Consider the following 21,653-nt stretch of genomic DNA (forward strand, 5'->3'; position numbering starts at 1 on the left):
GGATCCAGAGCCTGGAGCTGACAGAACCCAACCAGCAGCAGCAGCTTGTCTGTCTTTGTACCCTGGAGAAATCCATGGAGCACAACTGCTGCAATACTCCAAAGGTTTCCCTGCTGGGACTGGTGCTTCTGAACTGTTACACTTTTTTTGCTTCATATAATTTCAACCCAGCACAGCCTGTCCTGCCCCTGGGGCCTTGCCAGGGCTGTGCCTGCCTGGCACCATCCTCTGGAAACATTTCTAACCTGCTCTGGGCTGCTGTAGGTGCAGGGCCAGTGCTGGTGGGTTCTGTTGTGGGACACTGGCTCCCATCTCAGTCCCTGCACACAGGCTGAAGGTGAGGTTGGTCCTTCAGCAGGTTTTGAGGCTGCTGAGATCCTCCCACACATGATGCTGTTCATGTGGCAGGTGCAGGGATCTCTGCTTAGAGTCTATGGTGTAAAACTAAACTGTTTTCTCTTGAAGCTTCACTCTGCTGTGAGATGTCCTGAGCAGCAGCAGCTCCAGCCCTCATGTCCCCTCTGCTCACTTTCCTTCCCACACCCAGCACAGCCATTTCTTCTTCCCAGGGTAGAGTTTTTAGGTATAGGTTTCCTCAGGACTCTGTCCTGCTTTCTCCGACACAGTTTGTAGCACAAACTGAACCCTGGCACTGTGTTATGGTGCTGCCTCAGACCCGCTGGTGCAGGGGAGTTTCCAGCTCCTTCCAGATGTGAAATGGCAAATTTAAATATTGCAATTACAGACGTGTAACGAAGTCTTGTACTTCATTAATGTAAGAGGAGGAATATGCTATGGCTACAAGGACAATTAAATATTAGAGAATGCCTTTGATTCACATTCCTGCTGTGTAAATGGGAGGAAGGTTGCTGTATGCTCCTTGCCTTTGCGCTCACAAAATGAAAAGCACACCCACTGCAAGTTGTCCTTTGATAGATTTTTAATATGATTTTAAAGAGTTTTGTTTGGCCTCATTCTTATTCAATGAGATTAATTTAAAGCACTTATCCCCTGGGTTTAAGTCAATCCATGTAGGATTTGGGACGGGGGTTGTTGCCCAGGGAGGGGGTTGTTTGCAGGCCTCTCTGAAAGACTCCTTTCCCACTTCATTAACCCCGAGCTCGGAGCGACCCCCCTTCCTCCTCCTCCTCCTCCTCGCCCAGCCGAGGCCCGGGGATTTACCAAACCCCCCATTCACATGCAAAGAACCAGCCCCATCCACAAAGGCCGGGGGCTCTCGCCCCCAGGCGTGGCTGTGCATTTGGCCGAGCCGACAATCGCCCTCCCCGAGGGGCTCCGGCGGGACCGGGGCAAAGCTCCCGGGACGGAGCCGGCCCCGGGGCATCGGGCTGGGACCCGGCCCGGGGAGCCGGGGAGGGGATCGGGAGGGACAGTGGGTGCTGGGGGGGCTCCGCAGACAGCCGGGCCCGCCGGGGGGAGCGGCCGGGGCCGGGGGGACCCGCAGCCCATCTGTCGGCTCCCGGAGCCGGCGAGCCGCTACCCGGCTGTCCCGGGCACCAGCTGCCGGGCCCGCTGGCCGCGGCCAGATGAGCGACACTTTTAAAGGGTGGAAACAATCCATTTTCCAAAGCGATCATTTAAAGCACTTAGGCAATTATACACTTAAGATTAGCGTTATTAATTCACCGGAGTCGTGGCTATCACCGCGCCGGGCTGTCCTGGTGTCCCCCGCTCTCTCCGACGGCTCCGCGGCCGGTCCCGCATGCTGGCACTGCAGCCGGGCCCCGGGGGGACACCGAGCCATGGGGGGACACCGAGCCATGGGGGGGACACCGAGCCATGGGGGGACACCGAGTCCTGGGGGGACACCGAGCCATGGGGGGACACCGAGTGATGGGAGATGGGAAAACTCTTTGCTTTTCCCTTTCCCTCGGCGGCGGCAGTTCCGCCAGAGCAAGCAAGCAAGTGGCGGGGGGAGAAGAAGGGGCCGGCGAAGGCGAGACCCGTTTGTTTGTAAAGAAGTTTTATTTCCACATTTAAAAAAGGGGGGAGCGGGAGCGGCCGCGGCTCCCCGAGTTCCCCCCCGCTCTCCCCGCCCGGCCGGCCCGGCCCCGGGATACAGACTGACAAGAATCACTTACACAAATACGCCCTCAGGGTTCACAAATAAATAATTCATATACATTTTGCACCGTATTTACATTCCACCGCGCTTATTTTTTTTTCTTTTTTCTTTTATCTTTTTTTTTTTTTAATTTGTTTTTTTTGGGGGGGGTTGTTTGTTTTTTGTTTTTTTTAGTTTTAGTTACAGACGTCCCAAAGTCTCGCTGGAGCCATCGGCCCGGGCCACCCCTCGGTCCTTCCCGGCAGGGGGACGGCTGCCCCAGGCTCGGGGAGCCGGAGAAAACGGGGAGGGAGAAAGCGGAGCCGCCCGTGGCAGGTGTGGCTCGGCTTCCCTGACTGTTCCTGGGGAGGGGGCGGAGAGGCGAAGCCCCCCCGGAGCATCCGAGCCCCTCCGGTGCTCCCGGCGCCGTCCCATGCCGAGGTGGGGGGCACGCAGCGGCCCCGCTGCCCGTCGGGGGCACAAGGGGGTGAAGGTGGCGAGTGCCCCGCGAGGTGAGGGGCAGCTCTGCCGGCTCCGTCCTGCCAAGCCTGTCCTTGATTCTTGCATTCTTTATATATTATTTTTAAAAAAGGAAGGGGTGGTCTCATTTATAATTTGATATATATATATATATATTTGGGGATGAGCGGGAGTCTGTCTCTTGCTCGCCGCCCCAGAGGTGTGGGGTGGTCCCCTCCAGCCCTCCGCCCGGTGGGTGCCGGCGGGGCTGCCCGGGCGGCCGGGGCTCACCGGGGCTGCGCAGCCCGGGGCAGGACACCGGGCAGCGGGGGCAGGGGCGGCGGGGGCTCGCTGCCGCCCTGCAGTCCGTGGATGAGGATGCGGGGCACCAAGGGTCTCTGGAGGGCGGGGGGCGGCGCGCTGGGTCCGCGGTACAGGTAGAGGGCGGCGCCGGGGTCCAGGTTGGAGACCAAACTCTGCGGGTAGAAGTAGGGCGAGGGGAACATCCTCTGGAGGGCTGAATAGTTGCCAGCCTCAGCCAGCAGCTCCAGGCCCACCGCCGTCTGCCTTTTCCACTTGGTCCTGAGGGGGCAAGTCGAGAGAAGGGGTCAAGGAGGGGAGGGACGCTCCCAAAGCCGCTCCCGGGCTGTCTTTACCCTCTGCATTCCCCCCTTCCCCAGGCTCTGCTCTCATTGCGCATCCCCGCTCCCACCGCTGCCTCCCAGGGCCGATCTTCCCTGTACGGCAGGGACGGGATGGGACGGGATGGGATGGGATTTGATGGAATGGAATGCAGACCCCATTAATGGGGGGGAGGGAGTTTATGTCCTTGGCGTTCCCGCTGCGACAGCCCGGGAGCTTTCCCGGGGGCCCCAGAGCCACAGCCCGGCTGGGATCCAACGGCGGGATGCGAATCCCGGCGATAAAAACGACGGCAAACATTTCAGTCCCTTCCTGGGGGTGTAAATCCCAGGTTGTCACACGACCCGAGGATGACACGGAGGATCCGTGAGCTGAGCGCGGATGCTGCGGCCGCCGCGATGCTCCGGCCCCGAGGCCGCGGGGCCCCGCTCCACCGCCCGGGGCTCCGGGACCCTCTCCTCGGGCCGGGCCGCTCGGGAGGCTGCGGGAGTCCCGCGGGGGGACGGGCGTGGGGCAGGGTCCTGGGGAATTCGTTTGCGGCATATATATATGTATATAAATATATAAATATAAATATATATATGTTTCTGTGTCTGTATTTTTTTATATGGATATATATCGGTATTAGCGTGTATATATATATATATGTACACACGCGTGTGTGTGTATGCCGGATCTGGTGGAGAAGTCCTGGCCCCAGGATGTCGCCGCCGGCTGCCCGGGCTGGCTGGAGAAGGGGCTGGGAGCGCTGTTTCGGCTCCGGCGTGTCCTTGCAGGGGGGATCTGGCGACAGGAGGGGTGATCATGCTGTCCCCCTCCGTCCCTAAAGTTCCCCAAACCCCCGACGTGGGGGGATCTTTGCAGATGGAGAAGTGGGGCTGGAAATGAGGGGGAGGGAGGGTAAAACCCTGGAGCGAGCGAGGGGACAGGGCGGGGGCTACAGCCGGGGGTCCCTCGTTTGGTGGCAGTGGCAATGGTCGGGGCTGGCGATGTCCGGAGAAAACCACGGAAGCCACCACGTTGCCGCCCTTTTACAGATTTGTCGCTGAAGCGCTAAACCTATTTCCACCAGTAAATTATTCATCATAATAATAATTGTGTAATTACTGTAAAGGGTGTTAATTATTGATGCCCAAAGCAGTAATTGGTATCTATTATTAATGGGCCGATGTGTTATGCTGTTGTGTTTAGTTGGAAGGCCGGTCCTGCCTCCCCACCTTGCCGGGGCTGGGGGCACCGATTGTCCCCCCCGCCCCACACCCGCTCTCCTCGGCATCGCTTTGCTGCCCTTGACTTTGGGCTAAAAGGCCTCGGGAGAGGCGAGGACGGACGGACACCGTCCCTGTCCTGGTGCCAGGGAGGACGGGGTGGTTGTGGGGTGCAAAGCCCTGCCCGGTTTGGGGGAGAGCGGCCGGGGAGGGGAGCAGGGCGGGATCCCGACGCTGTGGGCAGGAGGGAACGGCGCATTTTTACCTTCTGTTCTGGTACCACGTTTTCACCTGCGTGTCGGTGAGGTTGAGGGAAGCGGCCAGTTCCATCCTGTCCTGCACGCTCAGGTATTTTTGCCTCTCGAAGCTGCGCTCCAGCTGGGCCAGCTGATGGTCGGTGAAGGCGGTGCGGGCTTTGCGAGGCTTTTTCAGCCGCACCGGTGGACTGTCCCGGGAACTGGAGATCTCCCGGTCCCCTTCTTCTTTCACTGAGACAGAGGGAGGAAGAGAGCCAGATCAGAGCAGGAAGGGAATTGCCCTCAGAACAGGGGATGACCTGTGCAGGGGCTCGGGTCCGAGCCGGGCACGTTTGCTCTGCACCCCCGTAAATTTTAATCGGCTGCCCGAGGGAACTCAGGGTCTCCCCGAGCCGGGCTTGGTTTTTCCCCCGTCCCGAGGGCCTGGGATCTGAGCAGGAACGTTGGACTGTGCCGACAGAACCCCGGCCCAGACCCCCCTGATCCCCTTCTCCCCTCATTTCTCACTGGGCAGGACCTTCCTCTGGGTTTATTGCCCCAAACTCAAAAGCTTTCTCGATGCTTGGATATTTTTTCTTTCTTTTTCTATCTATTTTCTCTCTCTCCGTTTGTTTTTTATTCCCTTTTTTTAAAAAAAAAAAAAAAATCCAAAACAAACTAATCAAAACGAAAAACACGAGCCCACATTTTTTGAAGGGGAATGTTGTCGTGCTCGTCCTGCCTCTCTCCTCCGTGGAGAAACCTCCGTCCTCCCGGGGATGCTACCGGGGCACGCAACAAATCTCCTTTCTCCAGGGCTCACGAGATACTGGGGAAAGCACTTCCCAAACCCCTGCCCGGGTTGTTATCTTAAAAAAAAAGGCCAAACGAGAGGGGTTGGTGGAGGTTCGTTTGCGAGGTCGGTACATACACCCGGCAGAGCGGTGCGGGAACTTACGCCGCAAAATGTTGGAAGGTGATCGAAAAATTACGAAGCAGAAACAAAAATAAACGAGATAAAATAAATTCCTGCTCGTGCCCGCCTTCTCCACCCTCCTGGAGGAGATTATGGAGCAAATAGGCTCGATTTATACAGATCGGCGGCGTTTGGGGTTTGTTAGGTTTTTTTTAACAGGGTTTTATGTTAAATTTGCTGGTGGCGGGGGTGAGTAGGGACAAGGCTGGAGCCGAACGCGAGCTGATTTCTCTCTGTAGGAAGACAATAATCCGGTTAATTGAGCCACCGGGGAGTGAAAGCCTTCAACCAGAAATGCGGGCTCCGGCCGAGCGGGCAGAACGAGCCGGGGACGATCCTTGGGCTGGGAAATGCGGTCCCGGGTCCCGGGAAAGCGGCAGCCCCGACCCGCCGGACCCTGGCAGGGGGATCGGCCCCGCTCTCTCCCGGGAACGGCCCCAAAGTTTGTTCGGACTTCTGAGAGGAGCAAAGCGGGTCTGGCCTCCCGCATCCCCAGGAGAAAAATCCCCCCAGACCCCTGGGCTGACCCTCAGCTCCTAAAAAGTTCCTGCTCGCCAAAGGGCCGCAGGAACGGTGGCGACGGCTTCCCTGCTCGGTCTGCTCGGCCCCTGGCTATTCCTAGCTTAAAAAAAATTGAATATATGTATATACATATAAAAATATATATTCTAGGTTTTCCCGGCACTTTGGCCGCTGTGGGTTAGGCCCAGCTTCGCAGCCCCTTTGCGGAGTAAATCTGGGGCGTTTTGCCCCAGGAAAGGTTATTCCAAAGCGGCACAAAAAGAATTGGTCTGGGAGCGGGGATCTTCACCCGCTCCTCCACTGATGCGGGGGTTTTAGCCTCATTTAAACTGTGTTTTCTTTCCTATTTAAACCGGTTTCTGGATTTTTTTCCCCCCCGCTTAGACAGTTTTTTCCCCCCCTTCATTTAAGCAGTGGGGATATTTTACCCCTGATTTAAGCGGTGTTTCCCTCGTAATTTAAAGGATTTTTTCCCCCCCCATTTCAACGGCATTTGCAGCGTGGCCGTGGCTGTCCCGCCGCAGGGACAGGAGAGGAACCGAGGGGCTCCGGGAAACAATCCCTGCCCAAAGCCGAACCCCCGGCCCGGGCTCGACGGGCTCAGGGGGATGAGCAGAAACCGCTTTGCTTTTCTCCCCTCGCTTCTTTCGCGTCTTGGAGATTTGGGGCAAGGGGAGAAGAGCTGAAGGGATTCGGGCCGGGTGTAGGAGGCGAGAACAGCCAGGGTGGGAACCGCGGCTGCTTCCAGGGCCGGCCCTGCAAAGCGGTGCGGCCGATGCTTCCTCCCGGGGCACTTCCAGCCCCGGCACCGACCCCGGGCTCCATCCTTCGTTTGGAGTGAAAATCTCCAAATTCGTGATGTCCAGAACCTGCCGCTGCATTTGGAGGCTTAATTAGGTGAATATTTTTTTCCTCCATGAACCAGATTTCAGCCCAGCGGGCCCAGGGTGCATTTCTGGCCGGGACGAGGCTCAGCCTGTCCCCCTTTTTTTCCTGCCAATCCCCCCAAATTCAGCGGCCGCGCAAGCTGCCATCGCCTCCCTTTTCTCCGCCCAGCTGGACGGATACCCTCTCGTTTCCCTCACAAACAGTCCACGACCAGTTTACCCTGGGAAAAGTTTTTGCGGAGGTGGTGAGGGTGGGATGCGAGGAGGCACCCGGGTTGAACTGCTCCGAGAGGCGAGGAATGACCCCAGATCCCCCCGTGCTGTTCCTGTGCCTCTCCCTACCCCGACTGCCGCAGGGAGAGGCCGGGAAGGGGCTGCGGGGGCCCGGGAGGCCGAAGCCCCCTGCCCCACCGGCGCTGTGGATGCGGCCCGGGGCTCCCTGTCTGCACTGCTCGGTTTTGAACGATTTCCAAAATAATAATACAAATAACAAAAATCGAATCAAACCCCGCCGACTGACTTGCTCGTTTCTCACCGGAGCAGGGGAAATACCCGGCAAATCCGTGATGATTTTATTACGGTTTTGGTTTGGTTGGTTTATTTGTTTTGCTGGATTTTATTCGTTGTTTTTTTGGTCTTTTTGTTTATTTTTTTTTCCCTCGCAGGCAGAAATTCGTCTCCGCTTCTCCTTTCCCCGCGGGTAGAAGGGCACAGCCCGATCTTTGCGGCGGAAGGCGGCCTCGGAGCATTCCCCGGGCGCGTTTAATGAGACCCCTTCCACCGGGCCGAGCCCCACCGAGCCCCGAACCCCCAAGTTTCCCCAAGTTGGTGCCGACCCCTCGGTCATTTCGGGAGTGGCTGATCCCGTGACCCCTGAGCGGGTCCGCAGCGAGATCACCGGGACACCCCCGGGCCGCCCTGCACAGCCCAGCGGGGCAGAGCCGCTCTTACCTTTGTACTCCGAGTCCGAGGAGGAGCTGCTGGTGTTCTTTTCCATTTTCTCCCTAAAATCCTCGCCGGGCTTGGTGGGGATCCTGCACGCCGGCTCCTGCCCGCCGTGAGGTCCATTTGTGCTGGAGTAAGGCGCGCAGGCGGCCAGGGGCTTGCAGTCGGCCAGGATGTCTCTGATGAGGAAGGAGGAGGTGACGGTCCGGGACTGCGAGGGAGCCGAGACCTGCCCCGGCTGGAGATGCGCATCCAGGCCCGGCCGCGGCACCGCCGCCTCCAGGCACTCGCGGCCCGGTGAGCGGGGCGAGGGGCACCCGCTGCTGCCCTCCGAGCGGGGGCTCAGCTCCAGCGGGGACCGGCCGTCCCCCACCACCGGGTCCCCCTTGGGCACGGCCGGGCTGCCGGCTCGGTGGGAGAGGATGGAGTCGATCCCAAAGCCGGTGGAGCCCTCCATGGCCCCCGCGAGGTGCCGGCGCTCACACGGGCATTGGCGGGGAGGGCGCGGCGGAAGCGGGTTAATAATGATAATTAACAATAACAGGAGGGAAAAAACAAAAAGACGAAAGGAAAAAAAGAACAAAAACGAACGAGGTAAAAAGAAAAAATAAAAATTTAAAAAAAAAAAAAAAGAGCAAAGTTCAGTCTGGGATCCGGGCAACAATTGCTGCAAGGCTCTCTGAGGCGCCGCGCGTTAGATCCAGGGCTGCTCCGTCTTCAGCATCGAGCCCAGCTGCACTCACAGACAGACAGGAGAGGAGGGGAGAGGGAGGCAGAGTCAAACTTTGGCCGCGAAGGGGGTGGGGTGAGGGGGGGACGAACCCCAACCTCACCCGGGGTCCCGGCCACCCCACCCGTGCCCGGAGTCACGGCGGCACGGGGCTGGGGGGCAGCCCGGGGGTTTCCAGCCGGAGGTGGGGAGGCAGCGATCGATAGTGAAGGCTTCGCAGCGCTTTAACCACTTAATGATCCAGAAATCAATGGGGAGGGCGAGGGGAGGGCGGAGGGGGTGGCCAGTCTCCGGGCCGCCGCGGCGCCCCCCTTCCCCACCAGCACCTCGGACAGCGCCGGGGGGAAACCGGAGTCACTCCGGAGCCAGCAGCACCTCGGACAGCGGCGGAGTCGCTCCGGAGCCGGAGGTGCCTTCAGCACCTCGGCCAGCGGCGGGAGCTCGCCGGGGGGGAGCGGGGGAAATGGGGAGAAAAGCTGAACTTGGGCCGCTGCGGCTGGGGGACCCCCGCACCCCCAACACACCCCGTGCCAACGCGCCCATTGGCCGCCAGGCGTTTTGGGGGATGTCACTCCCCAACAGGCGACACCTCGGAGCTTGATTAACGGGAATTAATTGTTGCCCGGATCCCCGCGCTTTCCGGGCGGTTTCCGCCCTTTTTTGCTGTCATTAGCCCGCTGATGGGGTCCTTAATGGGATGATTAGCCGCGGAGGGCGGGGGGTGTGCGTTGGGTGGGTTATCGAGGGGTTACTGCTTTCTCCGTGCCTCCCCCCGCAATGAGCTGATCTGCCGGTCCCTCCCGAGCACGGAAAGTTTTGCTGGGCGTCAAAATTAAAACAAAAAAATTTAGGGGGAAAAAAAAGGGTGGGGGGGAAGAAAAAGCACCGAAACCTTCCCAAAACCCCCAGCACTGAGGCGGCTGCTCTGAGCCCGAGATGAGCTTCGGAGCTGCGAATTTCGTTGCATGTCCTGGAAATCGGTTGTGGCCGAGCAGAGACGTCCACGGGGACGCCGGGGAGCCGCGGCTCCTGCCCAGCGCTGCCGGGGCGGCGAGGACCGGGCAGCGCTCTGCCCGTGCCCGGCAGGACCTACTGGTGCAACTGGGAAGGGACCGTACTCAGAGGGGAGTTTTTTTCTGCCGTCAATCGCATTTTAAATAAAACCCCGATGGCCTCAGGCAGGGCTGCCCCGTCCTGCCTGTTTCTGCCGGAGACACCAACTTTCCTCCCTCCCGCCCCGTCGGGGTGTCTGCTATTGTTGTTCTCCCAGGCTGGAGAGGGACAGGCTCACGCAGGATTCCCACCTTCCTCGCGGTCAGACTGGCTGTTCTCTCCTCGAGGGTTTATTTAGGGGCTTTTCCCGTGGATAGACCCTTCGCCGCGGCGATAGGAAAATGTCCACACCCGGGTGCGTGAAGCGGCGTCACTTTAAAGCGATGTCACTGGTTATTTCTCAAATACTCGATTTCTTCTGTTCCCCACCTTCCCGGCCAGTCAGCTGCATCTTGTCCCTCTTCCAAAACCGCCCTTGGCTGGCAGCTTGGAGGCGACCAAGGAGGGGAGAGCCCCCCTGGGGAAGCCCGGCTGCCAGCTGTCGGGCAGGGCCCCCAGCACCTCCTGCCCTCGGCCCTGCACGCTCGGGGCCGGCTGCGATCGGGGCAGTGGAACAAAAGAACTTTAGAGGAGGACAAACCCAGGAACAAAATCAGTATCAGTCCCGGTCCCAGCGTGCCCACTCCTCGGGGATAAAACACACCCGTGCTGGGCGCTGCTCATCCTCCCTGTCCCTGGGTGAGGAGTCTCTGCTGGTGCTCTGCCCTGTCTCCCTCCCAGCACAGAGACCCGGGACCGGGGGCCAGGTCGGTTTTGCAGTGTCCACCATCCACAAGGCTGGGCCAAGTGTCCCTTTGGGCTGCACCAGAGCAGTGGATGTGCAGGAACTGGTCCTGGTGAGAAACGGTGCCAAGACACCGATGGGGTTTGCCAGCTCCTCGCAGTGTTTGTGTTGGTTCTCAGACTCTGGCAGCCTCCCAGTTCAACCAGGAGACCACGTTTGGGTTGGAAATTTGCACTGGGATCAGGATGAGTGCTGAGGTTGCATTTGGGACCAAGAACAGGACTGGAAAAGGCAGCAGAGCTGGGAGTGAGATCAGAATCAGGATTTGGATCAGCCATGCAGGGACAGGTTTGGGTTGGTGAGTCTTGCTCTTGAATAAAGCACCTGCCTTCAAATAACTACAAGGAAATCCCCAGATTAGACCGACTTCCTGGTGATGTGCAAGATTTCGGGAGGTATTTGTGTGTGGGGTACAATCCTCATCCCAGAGCAGGTTCTGAATTGTGCCATGCCCAGCCAAGGCCCTGGGGAGAGATGTGTCACTCCTAAGCTATACTCAAGGCTCCCAGCAGCTACAGATACACTTCTACTCATCTTCTAATGACACTAAAAATATTATTATTATTAATACTATAATTTCAGAACTAGACTCCCCAAGGCAGAAATGTGCCCCATTCTGCTCATATGTGGTGTCCCTCCTACATAACCAGACCCTGGACAAGTGGGATTCCAATGATTTTTCTGTGGCTCCCAGCACAGACAGGAAATCCTGTGCACAGACCACTGAACAGTGCACACTCCTTCCCTCTGTGTGTCTGCCCTTAAACCCTGATTTTCAGGCTGCTCCTGTTTACAAATACATCAGTCAAGAGATCTCTGATCCCAACTGCATTTACAGTCACCTCCTCACAAGCCTCAGTCACAAACCAGGGGTGGATTTAAGACTGGGACAGCTTTGGGAGTTGCTGTTCATGCCACCCCCATGGGTGCTGCTGATGGACAGGGCTGGGCTCTCCTGGTTCCTGTCACCGGTGCAGGTTTGGCCTTGGGGCCAAGGGGCAGGGCTGAGCCAGAGGCTTTGGCTGCGGGACCCCTTCCACAGCTGCACCAGGGGATGCTGAGCTGTGGTGACTGAGCAAGAGTTAATCCAGAAATATCTGCTGGCGATGCACAGCCCGGTGTCCTGGAAGGGACCGGCTGAGGGAGGATCCCCGGAGGTTCTGCTGCACCCAATCTCCTCCTGAAGGCCGGCTAGGTGCTCGGGCAGGCCGTGCCCAGCGGGCGCAGCGAGGGATGCTCGGCGGCGACGGGCTCCGCTGGGATGCTCCGGTAAGCAAACGAACGCATCGTCAGGAGAGAGAGGAGGGCTGGGCTGGGGGCAAGCAGCAGAAAGGGGGAGGACAGGCAGCCGGGGCCGGCCGAGCCGGGGAGGAGCCGGCCGGGGAAGCTGCAGCAGCGGCGGAACCCCGTTACCGGTGGGTGTCACTGCAGGACAAGGAGCGGGGGCGGCGGGGGCACCGGGACCCCGCACGGGGCTCAGCCGGCCCTGGGGCAGCGGGACCCGCTGGCTCACGGCTCGGGCCGGGCAGGGTCGGGGTGCGGGCGGCTGCAGGGGCGGGGATGCTCCACCCTGTCCCTCCGAGCTGCCACGCTGGGGACATTTGGGGCACGACCTTGCCCAGCATTTCGGTGGCAGCGGGGCAGATCTGTGGGCTCTGAGCTGCACTGAGAGGTGTCTCCTGAACGCACTTTATTTATCTGATGATTTTCGGGTTTCTGTTCTCTTTGCTGGTTCCCTGTGCTTGTCCCAACCAGCGGCTCTACAGGGGCTTGGTTCACAGCGTTCTGTGCCAGCTCTTCCCAGCCAGGCAGGACATTTTGGAGGTGCTTCCTTCCCTGAGCACACCCCAGGGACCTCAGAGGCTGCTGCAGGAGGACACAGACGCTGTGGCTGTGAGCTGGATGTGGCTCCCAGCAGGCAGAAGGACAAACCTCATGCCTGGATTTCTCACACTCTCATAAACAGTGTCATTTTTAGCAAGACAAGTCATTTAAGGCTCAGCTTCCTCCCTCCCTGAGGAGGTGGGAAAGGTCTTTGGTTATAATCCACCTCTGCCAGCTTGGCAAACCCTGCTGTTATCCCCCTCATGAGTTTAGATGGGTTTTATTTAGAGACCTGTACTAAAAAGAGGCAAACACATAGCAGGGTTTTCCTGATGTGGAGCAGGTGATTTTGTTCCTCCCTCAGCTCAGGTGTGGGCAGGGTGGAGTTTGTTACAGCTCCTTCCTTATGAAAGGGCAGGGTGAGGTACAAGCTGCCCTAAGGAAGGGGTGTGGGAAGTGCTGGAGCAGGTACTGGTGAGCCATCATTGTCCTGTGGGGTAAGAAATCTGCCCTTGCAGTTTACTTTGTTGTTTCATCATTACATGAGCAATGTAATGTTCTAAAGAGCTCTTCTCTTTGAGGTTTGGCTGGAAATCTGAGGAGCAATGAGCCCTGAGCTCAGCACGGGTTCTTCATGTCCTTTGGCTGCTGTGGCTTTGTGTAGGGCTGGGTTAATCCCAGTGCCAAGGTGTGGGGGGCAAAATTATGCTGGCACATCCACCTGAGCTCAGGATGCAGTTGGGACTGCCCAGCAGATGTCACCTCCCAGAGCTCTCCAAGTGCCAGTGGGAGGGTGAATATGAAAATTGGGAGATAATTTGACTTAAAAAGCTGGTAAACTCTGAGCTGTAATGGTAGATGTGAGAAACAGACTACATAAGTGTTATTAATTATTCCTTTAGCAATAATGGAGATCCACATTTTAAATAATGGTATTTTTAGCCCAGTGGTATTTGAAGTGAAGTGCTCTGTTGGGAGAAGGTGGATTCCAAATGTGCTGGTTCCTGGCTGAACCTGTGTGGTCACGTGTAGGTTTGGGTGCTGTGATGTTGAGTTTGAGTTGGTAAGGTTTGAGTTTGTTCAGTGAGTGCTTGGAGAGGCTCAGCCCTGAGGTGCTCCAGGCACCAGCAGCTATTGGAGGGTGAAGTGTGGAGCTGGCTGGAGCCACCTTGAAGCAGAGGCATTGCCTGTGGTGAGCCCCCAGTTTGGCAGGTGTTTGAATTCCTTCACACAGGCAAGGGCTTTGCTGAACCAGATACTGATGGGAAGCTTTTTTTTGGCAAAGAAATGAGGACTGATGAGATATTACAGATTTGATACCAGCTAGGATATGGCTGCATCCACTCTATTTGTCCAGAGCCAGCAGGGAAGGAGCCTGTCCTGCCCTCCTGTGGGGCTGTGCTGGTGTAAGCACTGCCCTGTTCCTGAGCATTGTGAGAATTGTGCTGTGCACCTGACACAAAGCAATAAACAGGCTGAGACAGAATTGTTCCTCTTATATTTATGATTTATTTGGCTATATCTGCATTAGCATAACTCTGTAAAACCTGAGAGAAAGTCTATTGCATGTGAAATCCTGGGGTCTGAGGGCTGTGCCCAGCACGGTCCTGGCTGTGGGGCCCTCTGGGGAAAGGGACCACTCACAGGCACCCCTCAATGGGAGGCACTGAGAGCCTTTTTACGGGACTCGGGGTCTGGAAAAGTCCTGAGATGAGGCTCAGCCTGTGAGGAAAGGAGCAGAGAGAGGATTGGTTACAGCCAGGAGCCAGCCACAGAAAATAGGTTGAAGTACAGACAGGGAGGAGACTGCAGATTGCACAAGGGCTTTGGCCTGATTGGGAGATGTTGCTCCAGCTGAAGTTAAACACTTAACCTGCTTAAAACAAGGAGTAGCTTTCTGATTGACTTCAGGAGACTCTTATTCTGCTCTAGCAACAAAACCCTATCATTTTATTGTGGTGTGTTTGTTGTCTGACATTTTCAAAGGCTGCCATGCCCTGAGGTGGGTCCTGAAATAAATATGACTTGTTTTCTACAACACAGGACCTGGGTGCTTCACTGAGGGGCCAGGAAGAGCTCAGAGCTCCCAGAGGAGTCCCTGGTGAGGTCAGGGGCTCTTACACGACTGTCCCTAAAAACACAGAAGCAGCAGCTCCCCAGGAATCACCTTTGAGTAGGGACAGGATAAAAAAATACCCGTAACAATAATCAAAAAGGAAAGTAATTGAGGGGTAGAAAGGCCCCAGGAGCCTTTGGGGTGAGCAGTGGGGCTCACACACAGCTGTGGGCAGCAAACCTGCACAGGAGATTGAGTGAGACTGGAACATTTTCCATGGGGGACCACGGGCTCTGCCTGCCCCAGCACAATTCCCTGTGCCATACACCTGCCTTGTGTGGCTGTGCTGAGCTGCCTCCCGCTTCCCCCACCCTGCTCAGCCTGGCTGGATGTCAGGTTTTGCATATGTAAAAATACAGAGCAGTCTTTGCCCTGAAAAGCTTGCTAGTGATCTCATTAATCAAGACAAACAAAGCATATTTAGCTATTCCCCCTCTCTGGAGGAAGGCATTCAGGTACTTAAATATGCATTTGAGTGCCTAACTTCAGACAGCTGTTTCTGGATGTTTTTGCTTTCTCACAAATAGCAGCAGTGATATAACCCCTCTTGGGGAGGGAGAGGTGTGGAAGGCAGAACCAGGGGCTGCTGAAGTTGGTGGGTAACCCCAGAGAGCTGGCAGGGACAATCCCTGGTTGTTCCAACTCCAACCTGCCATTAAAGATGCAGCAGTTTTCCCCTTGGAGCTGGGATTGGTAGAAAAAATCCAGTGCTTGCAGGTAAGGACAGCTGAGCTGCTTCTCATTGAATTCTCATTGAATGTGCCTCTGCCTTCCTGTTGTGCTCCCTCATCCAGCAGTGCTGGGAACTGGGCACAGGGACATTGCTGCCTGGGATGGTGTTGATGCTATAGGAGAGGAAACAGCAGTTTATTCACTCTTATCTTGGTACAAAGCTCCTGGGTGAGAAATGTCCCACTGAGCCACAACTGGCAGTGATTGAGGTGAGCAGAGCCTTGAGGAAGTTGTGAGGGATGCCAGTTCCTGCCCTCATCAGGAGTGAGTGGGAGGCACCAGGTGCAGGACAGGGGCAAGTGCTGTTATAATAAATGAGAAACCCTCCCAGTCATTAGAGTCCAGATGAGGGTGGCCTTGGGTCAAAGGTCTTATTATCACAGACACTGGAGTTGAGCAGTCAATGCCAGTGATGAATCCTCATCTCTGGTTCTTCTAATTCATATTTTAAGTGATGAACCCAAAGGTACCTCCTCTAGAGACAGCTGATGATCTCTGTCATTACTCTGCTGCAGTTATGGGTGGCTATGCCAGGATTGTGTTTGGAGCACTGGCTGCAGCAGGACAGGAATATGGTTTGTAGGAAAAAGCTGAAAGGTTTTCCTTGCAGGATGATGGAGCTGCCATGGGCTCCAGCTGCTGCTGAGGAGCAATGCTTTGCTGCTGCTCATTGCATTTGTTAGTGACAAATGAAAGCCTGCAGGACCCTTGCAGCTGGGACATTGTGAGGTCAGTGTTTGCTTCACAGAATTAGAGGGGGAAGAAAAATAATTACTACTCCTAAAACTTAAATATGTGTTTGGGGGGCATTATCCTTAAGGTTTCACAGTTATAATAATGCATTAAATTGGAGGATACATTAAGGCAGATGTGTAATTGAGGCCTGATAAATTGCATGTGAAATGCAGAAAGGCCAAGCTGGTGCAGGGAAGTTAGAGCTCCCCTGATGGTGGCAAACCCCAGAGATCAAGCAGGGTTTTGTGGGCTCCATAGCTGCTGGGCCCTGGGAGCACCCCTGGGTGCAAAATAAACTCAGCTTATGGGGGGAGTTTTAGTTAGTAGAGTGGTATTTAATGGTTTGTGGTGTGAGAGAACCCATGGAAAGGCCTGAAGCGAGTAATGAACAGCACCAGGCTCTCCTCCCAGCCTGGAAGGATCCATGGGGACGTGGTTGTCCCTGTTCCTCTCCCAGTACCTGCGTGGCTCTGCTCACCTGCTCCCAGGCAGCTCCCCAGCCTTGCAGCATTATTCACTTTAACAACAAAGCTGCACTGGGACTCAGCCATGTTCCTCCATCATCCATTTGATCGAATCCTTTTAGCGGGTGACAAAACACTTTCCTGTGCTCACTTTACAGGAAACCAATCTCTCTTCTTTTTATTTTTCTTTTCTTTCCCAAACCCTCCTTCATTTACAGGAGTCTAACAAATCCTGGGGTTTATTTTTTTCTTTCTTTCTTTTTTTTTTTTCTCTGCCGAAACAACACAAAACGCTGGATTTTTATTTTTTTTTCGAGGAAAGGGAGGGAGTAAAATAAACAATACAGAGAGGTAGGGTGCAGACACTGACGCTCAGCACGCCGAGCATCCCTGTACAGACAAAATAATAATAAAATAAAATAAAACCCAACCCCGCGCGCGCGCACATCGGGATGCAAATGATTTTTTTTTCCGTCAGAGCCACCGCTTGTAAAGCTTGACAGAAAATAATGAGAAACACTAAATCTTTTATAAGGTCAACACTCAAGCAGCTGTCAAACAAGAAAAGAATTTAGCGAAAGATCCGCAAAAACTTCCATCGCCTCATTAAATCCAACAGGGCCGGGGCCCGGCGTGGTGAGGAGGCACCGGGGCGCCTCCGTTTTGTGTCGGTAATTTGTGGCGGAGGAAGAGCGGGGAGCAAACAGCGAGCGCCGAAGGGGCCTTGGGGGAGGCTGGGGAATCGTTAGTGCGCCAGGAGCGGCCTCCGCTCCTAATTGGAAGCATTGGGCATTATCAACGGAGGATTTGCCTCGGCTCCCTGACAGCTCTCTAGGCCTGGAATGATAGCCCACTTGTCAGTGTAAAAGACCATTAAAAACAAACCATTTTGATTTAATTGGAGGCGGTGTGCTGGGGGCCCAGGTGAGGCGCTTCATCAGCCGATGTTGGCTGCTGATGCCTTTTTCCTTCTGTATTGATGGCTTTTTTTCTTTTTCTCCCCTCCCTTTCAAAAACTGTCTAGGAAAGAGAAAGAGGTGCTGAAAGATCCTTCACAGCCGCATCGAGAGCGGCTTTCAATAGGGTTGTCAACAAATGCCATGACAAGTTAGAGAGAGGCAGGTACTTTTAAAACAGACATTATTCTGTCCAAGATGAGCTGTGTTCAGAGGTGAGTGTTGGATTATTAGGGTTACAAATAATGTGGCTTTTCCTGCCAGGAGAATGCTTAGCTGACTTAATGAATGGGGTTGATTTTTCTCTCCCCACCTTTCTAAGAACAGAGGGGAAATGCAGGACAAGGGAGCCTGGGCTAAATGATCTTTATTTGCTTCAAGCCCAGGAAGGTTTCAAACAGTGCTTGGCAATTTTGGGATGCTGTATTTAATGTCCCATGGTGATTTGGGTTGGGGTTTTTTTTTCCCTTCTTGAAAATAATGGCCACAGATATTTGCTGGGGTTCACTGGTCATTTGGTCTGGACAACAGCATGAGGAAAGAAGAATTAACCTGCTGCAGCTGTAACCTGGTGTGTGCCCCCCACCTCCCTGGCAGATGTTTCAGGGTCAGACCAGAGCTAGCAGCTTTCATACTGACCTCATGTTCTTGACATCTGAATCCTGACACTTTTCATGCCAGGGAAGAGTTTTACTTAAAGTTGTCTTGATAAATAGCATCTCTGCAGAGGTCACCACAGGGCCATGAATGAAACCCCAAATCCATGTTAAAAGCATTTCCATGGAGCTGTGTACTGGGAGCAATGGCAGGTGCTCACCCATAACCCAACACAGCGTGTGTGGTTTCACCCTGCCACAAGCTGTGAGCACCCAAAACCTGTTCCCTCATGGGTGAGAATCTCCAGAAGAGCAATGGGAATTGGTTGCCAACTGTTCCTTGTGCTGCCTTTGAATACTGGGGCTTGGTTGTAGGTGGAGCCTGCCCTGGAGATGAGCTAGGCTGTAAAGCTGCACAGGAGAGAGTTGTTTTCCTGTGTTAATCAGGAGATGTCCAGAGCAATAGAAATGACAGAGGAGTGATGGTCACTCTGTCTCTGAGGGAGACACAAGGAAGTGCTGAGCATGGCAGGTAATGGTTTTTATTAAGAGAAGTTCAATTGGGATAAGATATAAGAAGTTTTTTTACAATGAGGATGTTGAAATACTTGGACATGTTGCCCAGAGAGATGGTGGATGCTCCATCTCTGGAACACTCAAGCTCTGAGAAACACAATCTGCTTGAGGATGACCCTGCTCCCTGTGGGGGGAACTGGACTAGATGGCCCTTAAAGGTTCCTTCCAAGCCAAAATATTCTGTGACAGAGGGCAGCAGTGGGTGGGATGAGAGGTTGAGTGTCCAGGACACGAGGGCTAGTGGGAAAATCTGGATCACGAAAATGCTTTGCTGTGATTTGAACAATGGTATTGCTGGAACCTTTGGCTGTGGAGGCAAAACAAGAAAACCTCCAGAAGCTGCAAGGAAATGTAGTGATGGTGACAGGGGCCCAGAGCCTGCAGGTAGCCACGGAAGGGCTGTGGGGTGCGAGGTGACATCTCTGATGTGGCCCCAGAGGAGATGTCCAGGGATCATGCCCAGGGCAGCAGGGGCTGTGCTGCCTGTTTGGAACCCTGCAGGGTGTTGTGGTCTCTGTTTGCACTGTGCCTGCCACAGGCCAGCGCTGCTGCTTTGGATTGTTACTGCAGGGCTGGCAGCCACCAGCTTGTGTCACTTGGGCCACTGAACAACCATCAGCTGACACTGATTTTAATTCTTTTTGGTCAGCCAAAATCCCAGCTGAAGGGAGGATTGATCTGGTAGTGTGGTGACAGGAAGCTCTTGAACTTACTGCTTTATTTTTTAAGCACTATTTAGGCCCCAGGAGAGGAGTTTTATAACACTCCAAGTTCCAGAAGTTTTTTTGCCCTCAAACCCAGGAGGACCAATGCTGCACCTGAACAGCCAGCCCTGTGTGCTGTGTGTATCAAGCCCAGGTTATTTAAGCAGAATCTGTGGCTTTTCTGACAAGACAACAGCTGCAAGATTACATGAGCTGTGCTTGTCAGTTCAGCTCTATAGACAAAAATAGAGGTAAGGCATTAAAAAGAAATGCGGAACATTTTTGTGTGTACGTGTTAAACCTCAACTGTTAATTCTGACGAAGGATCAGGCTGTGAGCAGATATCAGATCCCTGGTGAGAATCAAATTCTGGAGCCCAGAATTTTTGCTGCAAAGTTTATACAGTGGGGATTCCTCTAATTACTTTCAGTGGAAATTTACCTGACAGAGCTTTCCCAGGTAATGCAAGGCATACGCGGGAGAGCCGCTCAGCCGTTGACAGAGCCTTTGATTTTGTGCCAGGTTGCAAATTAAGTCTTTTGCCAAGGTACCCGAACACTTGCTCGTCAATTGCTTATCGCTTATTCATATTGCGCGTTTCATCTGCTCGGGGCGCCAGCGCACAAAAGTCTTGTCCAAAGTTGCTGCGTTTTCTTTCCTTCCCCTTGTTTGGTCAAGTAAACAAGGCACCTGAGTGTCTCTGTGAGCTGGGATTCTCTAATGAGCAAAGGAAGAGCCCTGGTGTGTGTCAGTGACAGGAGGTGCATGGATCTGTTTTGACATGTTGGTGAATTCTGTCCCGTGTTGCTGCTTCGTTGCTATCCTGAATCCTGGAGCTCTGGAAATATGTTGGGGGTGGCCAGCATTGACTTACTGGTTTGGGTAATGACTGTCAGACATTCAGATGGAGGTGACTGGAGCCTCACCCCAGCCTGGCACAGGTGGAGATGCTGCATTTGGGCAGCAATGTCCTCTCCAGAGTTTGGCTGACACAATTCTGCCTGAGCCAGCAGGTGAGGAGTGACACAGGGACAGGACGTATCCACTGAACATAGGGGACAGGAGGCCAGGAGAATTGGGATTGTTCAGTCTGGAAAAGAGAAGGGTTTGGGGTGACCTGAAGGGAACTTAGAGGAAAGATGGGGAAAGACTATAAGAGCCTGGGATGACAGGACAAGGAAGAAAGGGTTCAAATTGAAAGAGAGTAGCTTTAGATTAGATACTGGAAAAAAAATTTCCCTGTGAGGGTGGTGAGGCATTGAAACAGGTTGTCCAGGGAAGCTGTGGCTGCCCCATCCCTGCATGTGTTGCAGGCCAGGCTGGATGGAGCTCTGAGCTAGCTGGTCCAGTGGAAGATGTCTGCTCATGGTAGGGGGGTTGGAATGAAATGATCTTCAAGGTCCATTTCTAACCTAAACCATTCTATGATTTGTGTCCATGCTGGGTGCCTGAGAGTACACTCCCCAGGAAATGTAGTCCCACATCTACAAATAAATCAAGTTTTGGTGCACAGTCCCAGCCATGCTGGCAAAACCTGAGCCCTGGAATTGTCACTTCAGGCAAAGCAAGGCAGAGGCTGTTTGCTTTGAGGAAGAGGAGGGCAGTAGAACCATCTTGCTGATGTGAAGAAGGAGTTAACATCTGCTTGGTTTAGTTAAAAAAACCCAAACATACAAACAAAAAAGCCACTTAAATGCAGCATCTTTCCCTGTGGAAAGGAATGGCTCCCTGTGACCTGTTTGTCTTGGTGAGCTGGGGAGCCCAGGAGACCACAGGCCAGGTCAGCCCTGCAGAGGTGACAGAGCAGGAGCACCTGGTGTTGGAGAGCCTGTAAATCACCCTGTTAGTTTAACAGTGTGGGCCATTATTCTAAAGCAGTGGGGCTGAAACCTAAATCCAAATGAAAATATAGTCAATTTGTCCATACTTTACTGACTGAATGACTGTGTAATGTCATGCAGCTCTGGCAGTGCAGGGAGCAAGCAGATGCAATTAGTGGGGAGGAAAAAGCTCCTTTATTTTCTTCTCTTCCACTTCTTGGGTAAGCTTTCATGGTGCCAGGGACTGAATGGAAAGCCCAGTTAAAGAGCTAGCAGAGTGCCCAGTTTCTGCAGCTCTCTGTTAGGGGTCATGGTGGAAATAAAAAAGTCCTTCTTGATGATTTTTATGGGCATAAAGGAACAAAATCTCACCTTCCTGCTGCCCCTGTTTTGGATTGTAACTCTTTCAATGGCTCGTGATGCTCCCCTCAGACCTAGAGCAGGCCAGACTGAAAGGTGTTTTTCCAGATTATGAGGTGACTGAGTGACCAGAAGATGAGTGGCTTGAGAATATCACACTCCTGCACCCCAAATCAGCCTTGGATCACATGGAAGTTTAAAGT

At 54.4% G+C, this 21,653-nt stretch overlaps 2 protein-coding genes across 2 annotated transcripts in view; both read right to left on the reverse strand.

The window, feature by feature from the left end:
• Positions 1-2,811: 2,811 nt before the first annotated feature.
• BARHL1 (BarH like homeobox 1) lies at positions 2,812-8,501 on the reverse strand. Its single transcript, XM_015644590.2, has 3 exons — positions 7,947-8,501; positions 4,640-4,862; positions 2,812-3,106 (listed from the first exon to the last, which is right to left on the reverse strand). Exons 1-3 carry the CDS (start codon positions 8,395-8,397, stop codon positions 2,812-2,814), a joined length of 969 nt encoding a protein of 322 aa, XP_015500076.1. The 5' UTR covers positions 8,398-8,501.
• Positions 8,502-13,889: 5,388 nt separating this feature from the next.
• The window catches only part of CFAP77 (cilia and flagella associated protein 77), a 56,840-nt gene continuing 49,076 nt past the window's right edge, over positions 13,890-21,653 (reverse strand). Inside the window, exon 6 of the mRNA XM_015645205.3 lies at positions 13,890-14,113. Within this exon, the coding sequence (XP_015500691.1) occupies positions 14,045-14,113 (69 nt within the window). The 3' untranslated portion in view covers positions 13,890-14,044. The remainder of the gene's footprint in view (positions 14,114-21,653) is intronic.

This window comes from Parus major, chromosome 17 (assembly GCF_001522545.3).
Source record: "Parus major isolate Abel chromosome 17, Parus_major1.1, whole genome shotgun sequence".
NCBI lineage: Eukaryota > Metazoa > Chordata > Aves > Passeriformes > Paridae > Parus > Parus major.